This window comes from Cynocephalus volans, chromosome 11 (assembly GCF_027409185.1).
Source record: "Cynocephalus volans isolate mCynVol1 chromosome 11, mCynVol1.pri, whole genome shotgun sequence".
Taxonomy (NCBI): Eukaryota; Metazoa; Chordata; class Mammalia; order Dermoptera; family Cynocephalidae; genus Cynocephalus; species Cynocephalus volans.
The window spans coordinates 98753225-98767865 of NC_084470.1; the positions used below are offsets into that span (position 1 = coordinate 98753225).

Consider the following 14641-nt stretch of genomic DNA (forward strand, 5'->3'; position numbering starts at 1 on the left):
CAATTGAAAATCAAAAAAAAAACCATCTGGAAAGAAATCCAAATGGATCAAAGGTTAAAATGCAAAAAAAAAAAAAAAAAAAAAAAAATGAAACCATGTCTGGAGATAGATGGTGGGGTGATGGTTACACAACAGTGTGAATGTGCTTAATACGTTGAGCTGTACAGTTAAAATTGTTATGTATATTTTACCACAAAAAAGAAAAAGAAAGAAATGAAGCTATAAAAGAACTCACAGAAAATGTGTCTGAATTCCTTCACAGCTCTGGAATGGGGAAGGACTTAGAACCAAGAATCAAAATTCAGAAGCCATAAAAAGAAAAGATTGATAATGTGACTATTTAAAAGTAAAAATCTTCTGCATGGCTAAATACAACACAAAGTCAAAAGACAAATGACCAGCTCAGGTGCAGAGAGCTATTAAATATCAGGAAGAAACAAAACCCTGATAGAAAAAAAAGGAACAAAGATGCAAATACTCAGTTTACCAAAATAAAGAAATAATGGCTCTTCAAATCTGAGATCTTCAACCTACACTTTCTCTCCTAACACATGGGCAGAAATCCGAATGTCACACAGCACTCTTGTGTTGGTCAGGCTGAGAGAAGCAGGGGCCACAAAAATTGTACACACATTTACATTTTAACCGAGTAATCACGCATCTAGGCATACACCCTAAAGATTCGCTGTCACAAATACGAAACAACTATTCCAAGGTTCTTCATTACAGCCATAGTTTAGTGAGCAAGAGATTGGACGTAACCCAAGCGTTTTTCAGCAGCGATTGCTTGAATCAACTACCGTTTGTCCACACAGAGGCGCCCGCAGCGGCAGAACAGAAGGAGGGCCCTGCAGCCTGCTTGTGATATGAAGTGACCCCCAGAATACATTCACAGTGAAAAAAGCCCTAGTATGGAATAGAACATGTGGCATGCAACCTTTTAAGTAAGCAGAGAGGGAAAAGAAGAGTAGATAGATGGGCAGACAGACAGTCAGTCTTCTTATTTTTGCAAAAAGAAATGCTTAGAGAAAAACCAGAAAATAATTAAGAGGATTAACCACGAAGAAGCTGGAAGATGGAGGAGGCAAGGGTAGACGCAAGCCTGTTCTGGGCGAGTCTTTCTATATGCTTCTGGTGGTTGTGCCGTGTCACCTTTTACATATTTGGAAAAGAAAATTAAATTGAAGAGCAAAAAGGCAGAACCTACCATTGGAAGGAAAATTAATTTTAAATGAATGAATCTAATTGTGTATCAAACTAGTAGCAGAGGGTCGGCCCCGTGGCTCACTCGGGAGAGTGCAGCACTGAGAGCGCCGAGGCCGCGGGTTCGGATCCTATATAGGGATGGCCGGTGCGCTCACTGGCTGAGCGCGGTGCAGACCACACCGTGCCGAGGGTCGAGATCCTCTTACCGGTCAAAAAGAAAAAAAAAAAAAACTAGTAGCAGAAGCACACAGAGGAAATAATTATAACCGATGTCTAAGAGTCTGAAGTTGGAACACAGGACTCTGACCATATCGTTATTCAACTATATTCTAAGGGCTGAAGGAAATGCAAAGAAATCTTAGGCTACCCCCGGTAGGTGTGTTGTTGGTGTAATGTTGGCATCGTAGTATTGAAGCTATGCTGTGTATTGTAGATCCCACAGATAACTAAATATGTTAATGCCATAGGAACCAAGATTTCCAGTATCAAAGAAAAGAGATAAAATATAAAATTAAAGAAGGTAAGAAAAAAACCTAGGAAGTTGGTTTTTAATTGGAGATATTGATATGAACTCATGACTTTTTAAAAATTAAGTTTTCTAGTTCAGCCCACTAAAAGCCACAGAAACAGTTGCACCCTGGTGGCATTAAGCAGTCCCAGTGTTTAAATCTTGATCTTTAAGCACCATTCACACCAAAAGGAACTGGATCTCCTTGGAGAAATGCTTAGTTCTAGGTCTGGGGCCAGGAAAGTATAAGGTGAGCCTGGGGCACCTGTGCCAGTAAGTGAGGACATTCTTGGTAATTAATGGGGACACGGGAACAAGCCAAGTGACCCCAGGAGGGGAAACAACCAGACAGAGCCAGAACGTAGGACATTTTACTGGTCTGGTCCCTTCGAGACTAAAGAAACGTTAACGACCAAGTACCACCTATGAACTTTGTATCCTGGTTCTACAAAACCAACTATGAAATATTTGCAGACAAGTGGGAAATTTGAGTTTGGACTGAGCGTTAGCTGATATAAGGAGCTATTGTTAATCAACTTTGGTGGGAAAAAAGTACGATGGGTAGGAGGAGAGCATCTTATTTTTTAGGAGACTCATACTGAAATGTTCAGGGGTGAAGTGTTATGGTAGTTATGACTTACTTTTATAAAACATTTTATTTGGAAATAACTTTAAGTTTACAGAAACTTTGCAAGAATAGTACAAAGAACCCCTGTATATACTTTACCCAGATTTGCCAATTGTTGAAATCTGCAACTTGCTTTTAAATGATTCAGCCATTTTTATACGTATAAATATGTATACAGACAGCAAATAAAATGCTAACAACCATTGAATAAAGAAAGTAGGCATATGGGTGGTTATTGGACTATTCTTTCAGTATTTTTGTGCATTTGAAAGTTTTATAAAAAGTTGGAGAAGAAAGCTGAAAAGGAGCTTTATTTCAAATGTTGAAAAATCTTCAGGCTCTATTGTCAGGTAAACAAAGCCAGATGCAGATCAGGGTATGTTGTATGTTACTTTGTTTTTAAGACAGGGGTGAAAATCGGGGATTAGGGGACACTAAGAGAAGAATTTAGGGGAAGATGGGTTAACTGGGCGGGTGGAGATGGAAGTAGGAAAGAGACTGGTCAACGTACACCTTTCTGTGCCACCTTTGATCTTTGAACTATGTGAAAGTTCTTTTAGTTTTTAAAACTAAGAATGAATTAATGAAGTAAGGACATGCAGAAGTCAATCAGGGAAAGGGGGTAAAGAAGACGCAGTCAGGCAGGCAGGAGAGGAGGCAGGAAGCGCATTTCCTCGGGTGGCTGTGACAGGTTAACGGGAGATGGTGGCATGCAGGGTTGAATGAGCCGAGAGCCTGGAGCGGGTGGAGGCAGGGGAGGAGGAGAGTCCCCGGATGGACGGGGCTAGCGGGGACCCCAGGACTCAGCTGAGAAACGGGGCAGAGCCCCACCAGCTGGAGAGAGAGCGGGGTGAGGAGACCGAGGCTGCGGGGTGGAGGAGAGAAGCAGCTGCACGTCGGGGGCACAGGGCGGGGTGGGGCTGCGCCCAGAGCTGAGGGACACTGAGGCAGGTGGAAGAGGGCCCTGGTGCACGGTCCCCCAGTTTTATAAAAGGAAAGGGGTGCTACATTGTGCTCAGAGTCATGAGGTAGGTTTAGGTGCTTTGGGAGAATGGAGCCCCGTGGAAGAGATGCCAACACAAATGTACTTGGGGACCAAGCATGTGTAAAGAGGTGACAGGTCAGCTGGTGTCCCTGGCATTGCTGTGGCTCAAATCCTCATGTTCGCCAGCCTTCGGGCATCAGGGTGGAGAGGGCATCCCCCGTGGAGGCTCTGGGCTGAGTCTGGAGCGAGGATGTTCCAGGTGGGAACTCATAGAGGCTGTTCCTCAAATCCACCTAGCATTGCCATCTGTTCCAGCAACTCCACTTCTGGATCTGCAAGTATATTCTAAAGAATTGAGAGATGGGACATGAGGTATCTGCACGCCCATGTTCATAGCAGCACTATTCACGGTCGCCAAGGGGTGGAAGCAGCCCAGTGTCCATCCACAGGTGAATGATAAACACCATGTGGCCAATACTCATACATTCAATGGAATATTGTTCATCCTTAAAAAGGAAAGAAATTCTGACTCATGCTACAACATGGATGAACCTTGAGGAAATTACGCTAATCGAAATAAGCCAGTGACAAAAGGACAAATACTGTAAGACTCCACTTTATGAGGCCTCTAGAGTAGTTAATTCATAGAGACAAATTACAATGGTGGTGCCAGGGGCTGGGGGAGGGGCTGGGGAGTTAGTATTTAATGGGCGGATTGATTTGCTGGGGCTGCTGCTATCACAGGTACCACAGACTGGTACTCAAACAAGACATTATTTCCTTGCAGTTCTAGAAGCTGAAAGGCAAGGTGATGCAGGGCTGGTTTCTCCTGAGGCCTCTCTCTTTGGTGAGCGGATGGCACCTTCTCCCTGCATCTTCATGTGGTCTCCCCTCTGTGCGTGTCTCAACCTCCTCTTAGAAGAACACCAGGCAGACTGGATCAGGGCCCACCCTGAGGACCTCATTTTAACTGAATCACCTCTTTAAAGACCTCTCTTCAAATAAAATCACATTCGGCGATACCGAGAGTTAGAACTTCAGCGTACGAATTTTGGAGGGCTATGATTCAGCCCGTAACAATTGGTACGGAGTTTCAGTTTGGGAAGATGAAAGAGTTCTGGACACGATGGTGGAGACAGGCGTGCAGCGATGTGATTGTACTTAATGCCACTGAACCACACACCTTAAAATGGTTACAATGGTAAAATTTATGCTATGTATATTTTACCACACACACACAAAATGAATTTTAGAAGGGGGGAAAAAACTCAGAAAGGCAAGGGAACTTGTTACTGAACCCGTCTGGCTGTCTGCCCCAAACAAAAACCCTGGCTTGGCTCACCAAAATCTGTTACTGGACCCAAATCTGGCTGCCTGCCCCCAAACAAAAAGCAAGCAATTTAAAAGTCCAACGTCGGTGAAAATGGGAGTCAGCTTTTATTCAGGAATACCAGTGACCTGAGGAGAGATGTCAGGCTAACCCAGCTCCCTGGTAAACCTGAAGGAAAATGGCCAGACTAAAGCCATCTCAAAGAGTCAGGTTCACTGAGGCTGAGTATGAACTAGGAGCTGAGGGAATGGAACATGGGATGTGAAAAGCAGGATGTGTATGGGGCCAGGTGCAAATTCTTGCCAAGGCTTCGTCTGGCTTCTGTTCTCGTCCTGATCTTAGGGTCCTGCAGGATCCTGCCTCGGGGTGGCATCAGCACAGCTTTATTGACATCTTCCTGATTCAGGGTCTGGATAGTCCCTGTCTCATTGCAAGTCAGCTCCAGGCTGACTGGAAAACAACTTTACATTTATGTGAATAATGTCATCTTTCCCCGTAACCAAGGTTCAAAATACCAAATAACCCTGGGAAAATAGGGAACCCAGAGAAATGCATGCCAAGAAAAAAACTGTGTCCTTCCTTTTTTTTTTTTTCTAAAGCCCATGTAGTTTTAGGTCCCAACATGGCTTCAGTCCACCCATTCCAACAGTCTGCGGGTGTGTGGTGGTGAGACTGTTGGGCCCAGTGGGACAGTCCAGAGAGACGGGGGAGGAGGGGTGGGTAGGGGAAAGCTGCAGCTTGGAGGGTGGGACACAAGGGCACAGGCCAGTGAGAAGCTCAGAGTTTGGGGTCTGACTGCAGGAGGGTTTCCAGGCTGGAGATCTGGGCAGCTAGTCAGTTGCGGGCGTTGACTGATAGTTATTACCATTATTACTGTAACAGCTTCCTCAGGGGTGGCAGGAGGCTTAAGCTCTCAGCAGGAGAGGTCTGGGCAGATCCTTTCCCTGTGAGGTCCCAGTTCTCCAGGAGCTCTTTCTTTTCGGCAGTTTTCAGATCATCATAATCAGCTGCTTTCAGCCCTAACATGGAAGACGCAGCCAGTGAGTTGTCTCTGTAATGACTGATGCCATTATGAAAGTGGAGGGACCCTAAGAAAAGAACAGAGAGGAAACAGGCAGCACAGACATGTGACAGATAAAGAAAATCTGAGAGGGGCAGAGTGTGACCTAGTTTTACTGCTGCTTTGGGGAGGTTTCTGGCAAGCACTCTTGACTGTTTTGTTATGTTTGTCATGTTATCTTCACCAAAAGCTATACAGTGAGGACACAACACCCACCACTCTACCTGGCGAAAGGCTAATGTTCAAACACAGCTGTGACCGTCAAGAAATCGGGAGAACCCAGGAAAATTCTGAACCTCTTAGTCTCACTGCTGGTCACTTGTAGAAAACCCGGCCTGCTGAAGCTCTCTGTCCTTCCAGAAGGCACCACAGTTGGGTGGCCAGGCCCTGCAGGACTTACACCCCGGCTGACCACTTCCTAGCTGTGTGATCTTGGGCATGTTCTTTAAGCACCATGTGCCTCTGTTTCCTAATCCATATAAAGGGGGAGAAGAATTCTAGGAAGGAGTAAGTGAGAGGATAATTCAGGTCCTCAGTAGAGAGTGGCGGACACCGGTGGGCTTGGGCAGGGGTCCGCCTCCTGGTAACTACTACTCTCTCTCGTCTCCCATTCCCTTCCAGTTGGCCACGGACAGAGCGAAGGGGAGAGGATGGTCGTGTCTGACTTCCATGTTTTCGTCAGGGATGTGCTACAGCACGTGGATACCATGCAGAAAGAATACCCCGGGCTTCCTGTGTTCCTTCTGGGCCACTCCATGGTAAGCAGGCCACAGAAGACCGTGCTCAAGTCAAGCCCGGTCTCCAGCCTTGCAGGGGTGGGGATGGGGTGGCCCCGACTCCCTACCCCCTCTGCTCTCTGCCTGGTTGGCATGGAACCCTTTGCACGCCCTACACCTGGAGTTCCCAGGCAATTTAGTTCAGAGTCCTGGGGACAGCCTCAGAAGGAGCTCGGGCGGAGCCCGTGCACTCCTGTCCAGGCTCCAGGACCTGGAGGTGGAGGTTGTCAGCCAGTCCTCACTGAGGAGCTGGGTGGGGGGCCTCTTGGGAAACGGATCTTTTTTTTTTCGAACCCCTTTGGCCCCCTGGTGCTGTTTGATAGTGAAGCTGCTAAGAGCCACTTCTCAGGGTGGGGAGTGGCTCCTGGATCAACAAGAAGCACACAACATGCTCCAAAACCCTGCACACTTGTTTCAGAACCATACAGTACAAGTGGTAACCACTGGGGACAAAGGGTCCCATGGGAACAATTCCTTAAAGGTTATTTAAAATTTGTTCACCGTTGAATGTATAAAATTCTCTAAGAATCAACCAAGTATAATCTTTAAATCAGGGATCCTCAAACTGGCAGCCCTCAGGCCACATCTACCTACAGGAAAGCTGGTTGGCTGGCAGGTGTTTGGACCTGCTTGAGTTTGAATGCCGGAGGACTTTTCACCGGGGCAGAGCTTCTGTCCCCTCTGTCACTGCCTGGCTCTTCTCCTGCACTTCCCTAACCCGTGTGGCTCCCATGAGCATTCGTGGCTGCAGTCCTTGGCTTAAGTTCCTTCTGGGTTCCAGCAAATGGTCCAGGCTGTCCAGCCTAGCACCATCCATGGCTGCTATGTATTTTTCTTGGAACCTACATTTCTGGGACCTTTACTGAACCAGGAAAAAAAGTGTAACTATCTATTATTATGATCAGATCACCTCCTACCCCCCAATCTCATATAAAGTCTGTCGGAATGAGGAACTGGGGGCTGCCAGCTTTTGGCTTGGAACAGAGTAGGAATGTGTTATTGTTTAACTGTGGCCCACAGGCGGGGAGCCTTATTTATATCTCTCTGAAATGTTTGCTCTTGGAACACCCAGAGAAAAAACATGTGTAATAAAATAATTGCAAATCTAGTTTATCCAACATTCGATGGTGTCTATTCCAAGGTAGTGCTCCTCAGGGCTCCTGGCCAGGACTGCAGCTTAAGAGGACGTCATGGATAGTGTTTGTTAGAAACCCACGCGTGGGAGAAAGCCAGAGTGCAGCGACTCTGCCCATTTTGCCTTGCAGGGAGGTGCCATCGCCATCCTCACTGCCGCAGAGAGGCCAGGCCACTTCTCCGGCATGGTGCTCATTTCGCCCCTGGTTCTTGCCAATCCTGAATCTGCAACAACCTTCAAGGTAAAAGTGCTTTTCAGTCTGTACATTTCCTGCAGGTTCCCCAGGATGTGGAGTACCCACCTATAGCTGGAGTCTGGGTAAAAGGGCCAGAGCCCATTCTTGGGCTTCAAACATTATTTTGTAAAGGTTTGGACGGATGTCAAACATTGTTGCCATGGCGGGTGCTATAATTTCTAAAGGCAGGTGCATTTTCCCCTAAAATAAAAGAAAAACGTCTTCCTGTTTGTGCATGTTTTATTGGTGAATTTTAAAGGGTGAAAAAGCTGTACGTGTTATCAGACCAGCAAAGTCGCGTTTACACATGAGGCTTGAGCTGTTTTTTATTGAACATTTGCCAGCTTCAGCAGAAAGTGGACAGCAAGTGGAATTGTAAGCATTTCCTAATTGCAACACAGGATTGTGTTCTCTGTAGCTTTCCTCTGTCCCTGAGCACTTTCAACCTCTGACTTTAAGGGATCCATCATTGTGGGTTTCTGGTATAATGATCCACAGGAACGGCACATGCTGTTGATGCTGGGGCTTTCAGCTAAAGGCAGCTGAGGCAACAACCTATGCCTAGAAATAGAGCAGGTGTCTCTTCCCCCTGGGAGAGCAGATGAAACTCAGCAGGGCTGCTTAATTGCAAAAGAGGGTTGTTGACATGGTATCATTATGACCTGTCCCTGTGGGGTGTGAGGTTTAAGTTAGATACATTATCCCCGTGAGGGTGGAGAATCCCAAACCTGTCTTTCCCCAAGGAATGCTCAATTTTTCCCCATGCTGGGCAGAGGCTGCTGCCTCCTGAGCCTGTTCTCAGGACTGTCAAAGGAGCAAGGGGGGTAAAGTGGTGTCCACGGGGTCCGGTGCACTCAGCAGCTGTCACCCCACAGACTCACGCTACAGTCTCACCGTCGGATGACAGCAGGACCATTTAAATAATGTCATTAGCTGTTGTATTCTTCCTGGGACCCAAACAGTGGGACACAGTACAGGGAATGATACCTTATAACAATGTCCTCAAAGTGTTTCCTCCAGCCTAGGACCCCAGACTTGATGCTGACCCTAGAGACAGGCCTCCAGGAAGATACAGAAAATCTCAGTGACCTGGAATGGGGACGGGCTGGGCAAAAGAGAGATCTGGGACAGTTTAACCAGACAACAAGGATTTCCTTAATTTTCTGAAGAAGCAAGATGGTATCTCCTTTGAATTATGTTCCGTGTTAAGGAAGTCACCACTGACTTATTGAAGTCGACTTATTGTCATTAGCCAGCGTCAGCGCTGTGTGAGACAGCAGCAGAAGCCTGTCATGGAACTACCAAGGTCCCTTGGCCTCACAAGTAATGTGCTGACTGGCTACTTCTTCATTTAAGTGACCTACTTGACACTTCCTGTAATGACCGTGATTCTGTAAGTGAGGCCACAGAGCAAAGAGTGTCCGCGTGCACTCACGGCCGGGTTCATGCAGCTCTGCAATGTCTGGGCAGTGGCGGGCGTGTGCGGCGTTCCTGCCTCGGAGCAAGCAGGTCACAGCTGGGAGAGCCGAGGCAGAGGAAGCGCGAGGGACCCGCGTGGACCGCACAGCTTGTGGCATGGACCTGAACTCCCCACCCGTGGAAGAAGGTGGATGTTTCTGCGGTGGATGCTTCCCTTAGAGAGAGGCCAGGCACTGTGGGGCTTTTCAGTTGAAGCGTCTGAGGGGGACCAGAACAGCTGGCCTGGAAGGGGGCCGGCCAGGCTTCCACCCAGAGTCCCATGGTGTTCCCATACTGACCGGCGGAGGTGGCATTTCTGGGCAAGATCACCTTGGTGACCTTTCAGAGCCTCGTGCTAATAGATCACCTTGTCAAATCAGGAGCCAGCTTTCCCTGGGGCGACACAGGTCTCCTGTTATTAACCAAGACAACTCTCCTTTTGCCCCAGCACTGAGGGTCCACCCTCCCCGCCCTGAGATCTGTTGCTGCTCCTGAGTCTCAGGCAACTTTGACCAACAGAGGCTGTGACTTGCATGTCTACCCGCTCCGGGGATATTGCTTTACCTTCTGCACATTTTCTAGTCTTGTCTAACAAGCTTCCTGAGAGAGTTTCACAGAATCTTTTTTAAAATTTAATTTAAAAAATTTAAGAATAATACATTTGTGCAGTTTAAAATTCAAGAGATAAAAAGGGGAACACGGCGAAAAGTCTCCCTCTCCCGGTGGGGGTGGGCAGCTGGTGCTGCAGACAGTCCACGCATCCACGTCAGTGTGCACGTCAGTGCACACGGGCTCCATGGGCTCCACGGGCTCCTCTCTCTACACAGATGGGAGCATACTCTGGGCGCTTTTTGGGGTTTTGTTTGTTTTTGTTCTTTTGGTTGGCATGTTTGTCTTTGTGTGTTTTGGGTTGTTGTCTTTTGTCATTTTGCTTAGTGATACCTCTTGGCATTCCTCCCATCAGCACCTAACAAGGGTCCCACTGTAGGGACAGGTCCTGGTTTAGGTACGGTCCCCTGCGGATGGAACGAGGGGTGATTTCCTGTTGTTTGCTCTTATGAACCTCAAAGATGGAATGATTCCCAGAGCTCACCTCTTCCCTCTTGCTGCTAAGACACCGAGTCTTCGAGGATAGATGTGGAAGACGACCCACCTCCACCCCCCGGAATGTGATGATGCCAGATTTCCTTCCGTAATCTTGCCACCATCTGGTTCTTACATGCACGCTCGTTTTCAACAAGTCTGGAGAAGAGACAAGGAGGACAGAGGCTTGGGGCCCCCAAACAATGTCTCTGGTGAGAAAGTGGCTTCACAAAGAAAGTGGCAGCAGCAGGAATTTAGAAACAGGAGTGCAGTGTGTCAGGCCGAGCTCCAGATGTCTGTGGAGACCATCTCCCGACTCACGCCGGGTTCAGAAGAGAAACCCACGGCTGCCCAGCTGGGAGAGGTCAGGCTCGGGTCTCCCAACTGGGCTTGTCCAGGACGGTGCTCAGGAATGTGCTGCAGGTTGCGTGGCCCCTTCTTCCTCTGGGAGCCTCCGGGGAGAGACAGAAATGCCCCAGGCAGAGCTTGGGGGTGTGGGACTCATCCATCCAGGAGGGTGGTCATCCTAAATGACCTTCTCCTGACCTTCTCCGCTCATTGCCTGAGGTTGTCTGGGGGGTCCTGGGGCAGGGGCGCAGAAGCCAGCACTTCAGGGTGCTCCACTGCCCAACTAGCCGGTGCCTTGCCAAGGCGGTTGCTGCCGTGAGCACAGCGCTCGGTGCCTGGCGTGCACGGTCTTGTTTCCTCTCCGGCACCACTCTGGATGGAGTGGACGTTATTCCCAATTTACAGAAAAGGAAATGAGGCCACTTGCCTTGCTCAAGGTCAGCTTGAGCACCAGCATGTCATCAAGCAAGCCAGGATGTCCCTTTCACTACGAAACATGCCCGAGATCAGCTCCTGTTGGCTGTAGTGCATTTCCCATCTGAATGTCACTCATCTGTTTTTAGTCACTAGAATCCAGAAGGCCCCTGGGGCAGTGGGGGTCTGGGGGGTGAAGGAGGAAGCGGGACGGGGGAACTGCAGCTCTTTCAAACTGCAGGGAGATTGAGAAGGGGAGCCCAGAACTTAGCTGTGCTCATGCGCTGGCGCATCTGGTGGCAGCGACGAGCCCTGGGGAGTTAACTGACCTCTGTCCTGCAGGGCCTGCTCTCTATTAGCTGCGGGTTCAGATTTCTAGACTCATATGATTTGAGGAACGAGTCACCTTCCCAGCAAGTCTCCTGCAATGCATCTGTGGTGAGCCCCTGCCCTGAGTCAGAGAACAAGTGTCCTGTTCTTCCTGCAAGGCTTGCTGGAAAGACATGCCGCACTTTCTGTCTCATGTCTGTCTTAAGGTATACTTTCCCACCTAAGAAAGTCTGGTGTGGTCTTGGGGGTCCTTGCCATGTCATGATGTGGCCATCCCATGACCCTTGTCATAATGCTGTCCCCACAGAAGGCAGAGAGCCTTGGCCTCCTTGGGCACAGATCAGCTTGCTGGAACCACTTTAGAAGAGAGCGGCTGTAATTACCTTCCTCATGGCAAGACTTTCACTGGCAGAAGCTTAAAAAATGATCACGGGGAACAATTAAAACCTTTCGGATCCATGAAGGCTTTGGCGCCGTATCTAGCGTTTAGCAAGCTGGGAGCTGCAGTCACTCTGTGAGTGCCCAGTGTGTCTAGGACTCGTGGCACCAGGGAGTCTCTTACTCATTGGGATGTTGACTTCAGTCGTGAAGAGTTGTCCTTGTCTGCAGGTGACAGCACTTTGTGTTGCAAAGCTGTAGGTCACACACTTTTCCTGAAGTCTTTACTTTAAATAGCATTTGTGCAGTCCTTTGAGGTTGGTTTTATTATCCCCATTTTATGGATGAAGAAATTGGGGGTTACAGGCTTTCTCAAGGATTCAGAACCAGAGGTTGAAGCCAAACTTGCCTTCCTCCAAGTCTCTGCATCTGATTTCTCCATTTCATCGCCTGCCTCTTCCAGGGTTGAGGTCCAGTGCCATGTGACCATTCGTCATGGGTTTTGGCCCCCAAATTATCCTCAGGCGATGACACCTGGGGTCTGGATTGAGTTGGCATCATTGGGAGCTCTGTAGTTGCACAAACCTGACTTTGCCTGTCTGGGTCATGGGGTAGTTGGGGGTCTCACCTCAATGGGGGGGACGTCTGCCCAGGTGCTCCTCTCTTCTGAGCTGGATCCAAGACTCTTTCCACATTCCCGCAGGATTATCTGAAGGTTTTGAAAGTCTTGGTGGAAAAGGCATCAAGAACGGTAATGTTGTGGATTCCAATTTCATTATGGGTGAGCAACGCCCCCCTGAAGTTTCCCTTGTCTTCCCTTGGAAGTGGACTCTTGGCTGATGGTGGAGGCTGAAGAGATAATCATGGGAGCAGCAGCCATCTGGTCAACCTTGACAGCATTGATCCATCTGGGTGTGGGGTCTGCCCTGACTCTCCTTCCCCACTGCTTTCTCACCATGTGGCCTCAGACCTCCTGCTCAACCCTTCTGTCTTCCTTCATCCACAATCAACCCACTTCCTCTGCTTAGGTCTTTCTCCTCCCATCCTGTCCTTTCCTCCTTCATGAGCCATGAACTCATGCAGTCAACAAACCTTAAAAGAACAACAGGAAAAGGGAACTCTCTCGCAGTTGTTCAGAGCACCCTGCCCCTGCCTGACAACTCTCCTCTCTTAGGGTTTTTGTAGGGAAGAGGCTAAGCACTGAGTTTTCTTTTTAAGCCACGAGATTATCATCACCAAAAAGTTTGCCACTATCCAATTGAGTCTTGTTAGAAATGTGGCTTGGAACTTACTACGCGGGTTTGGAAAAAGAGCTGAAGGTCAGGGCTGTGCAAACATCTCTTACAGTGGCCCCAGTCAAAGGGCAGAGCTCTACCTCTGTCTGAACTAGTGTGTGTCAGGAACACTTCTACTCTGGCTGCACGCTGGAGTCACCTAGAGAGCTTTAGAAATGACACTGATGACAGGGCCCCACTCAGGACAATCCAGAGTCTCTCAGGGTGGGACCTGAGACTAGGACACCTTTCTGTTCTCAGGGTCACATACCGCAGGGTTTAGCGCCAGGACACGACCTTGCATGCAGACACTGAAAAAAGGCTGCAGTATCTGCACACGGCATTCCTGGAGGGGTATGATCCCTCAACTACATTTGTGATTGAATCAGCACTTCACCTACATGGCCAGCTGCTGGAGTTTTATTGCTACAGGTTTGTCCTTTTAGGGATGTTCACCCACCCTGCACCTGTTAGTGCCAGCTGCTTTAGAAGCATGAGAACCACTGCCCACTGTGAGTCCTTGTGGCAGCAAGTGTTCAGCGGGACACAGCTCGTGGAGGCCACTTTCCACCTCAAGGCCCAAGCAGGATGTGTTCTTACCACATCCACTCTCCTGTTTCTGCTTTTGGTGACAGAACATCGGCAGCTGCAGCAGGGAGTGTGCTCTCCGGGCCTTGGCTCAGTACACCTGGATGGGAAGCGGCTGCTGCCAGCTGCAGTTAATCATTAATCCTACGCTCTCTCCAGGGACCAACCCCTTGCATTGTTCGTTTCCTAAAGAAGATACTTCTCAGGCAGGGGCTGTCCTCTGTTTTTTCCTATGAAGCTCTTTTCTGAAGCTTCCTTCAGCTGCAGGAAGTTCCCCTGCCAATGGAGGAGGACAGGACTAGCTGGCTCAGTGAGAGGGGAGAATAGGTTTTACCTCTGATTCTCTCCTGGAGGTGGACTCCCTCCTGACTCTCTTTCCCCTGGCCGATCCCCGGTGAGAGCAGAGCAGGGACGGTACAAGCCGTCCTGACCCTTGTCGAGCCAACAGCCTGGACTGTCAGCATCTTCTCGAGAGCCTGGAAGTAGAGGCCTTGGCACTTGTGGGTATAGACATTTTGGTTTTATAGGTGCCAGCTGCAGGAACATAGATTCAAGGATGAAGGTGAGTCTGTCTCTTCACAGTGCCCAGGTCCACGTAGAATCAGGTGATGGGACTCCAAAACGTAAACGGTTGGCAAAATGCGAAATTGGTGGGGGTCAGGTAAAATGAACGGGCGCTGTGTGGCTCTCCCCTTCACGTCTGTGGCAGGGCCGTGCTGAGGCGGCATGTCCCTGGCTCTTTCCTGGCCATCTGTCTGGCTGGCAGAAGGCTGTGCTGGGCTGGGTGGCCAGGCAGGCAGGTGGAGCAGCACCTGGCAGGCCAGTGTCCACTCAAGTCCCTCTGCACACGGCCTCGCTGTGGCGCCTGAGTGCGGCAGGTCCCACCCAGTCGACCGCCAGTCCCC

At 49.0% G+C, this 14641-nt stretch overlaps 1 protein-coding gene across 3 annotated transcripts in view; it reads left to right on the top strand.

Annotated features, from left to right (window-relative positions):
- Positions 1 to 14641, top strand: part of MGLL (monoglyceride lipase) — a 122250-nt gene that overhangs the window by 86834 nt on the left and 20775 nt on the right. For all 3 annotated transcript variants that reach the window (XM_063114647.1, XM_063114648.1, XM_063114646.1), the window contains exons 4-5: positions 6339 to 6475; positions 7759 to 7869. In XM_063114647.1, the coding sequence (XP_062970717.1) occupies positions 6339 to 6475; positions 7759 to 7869 (248 nt within the window). The remainder of the gene's footprint in view (positions 1 to 6338; positions 6476 to 7758; positions 7870 to 14641) is intronic.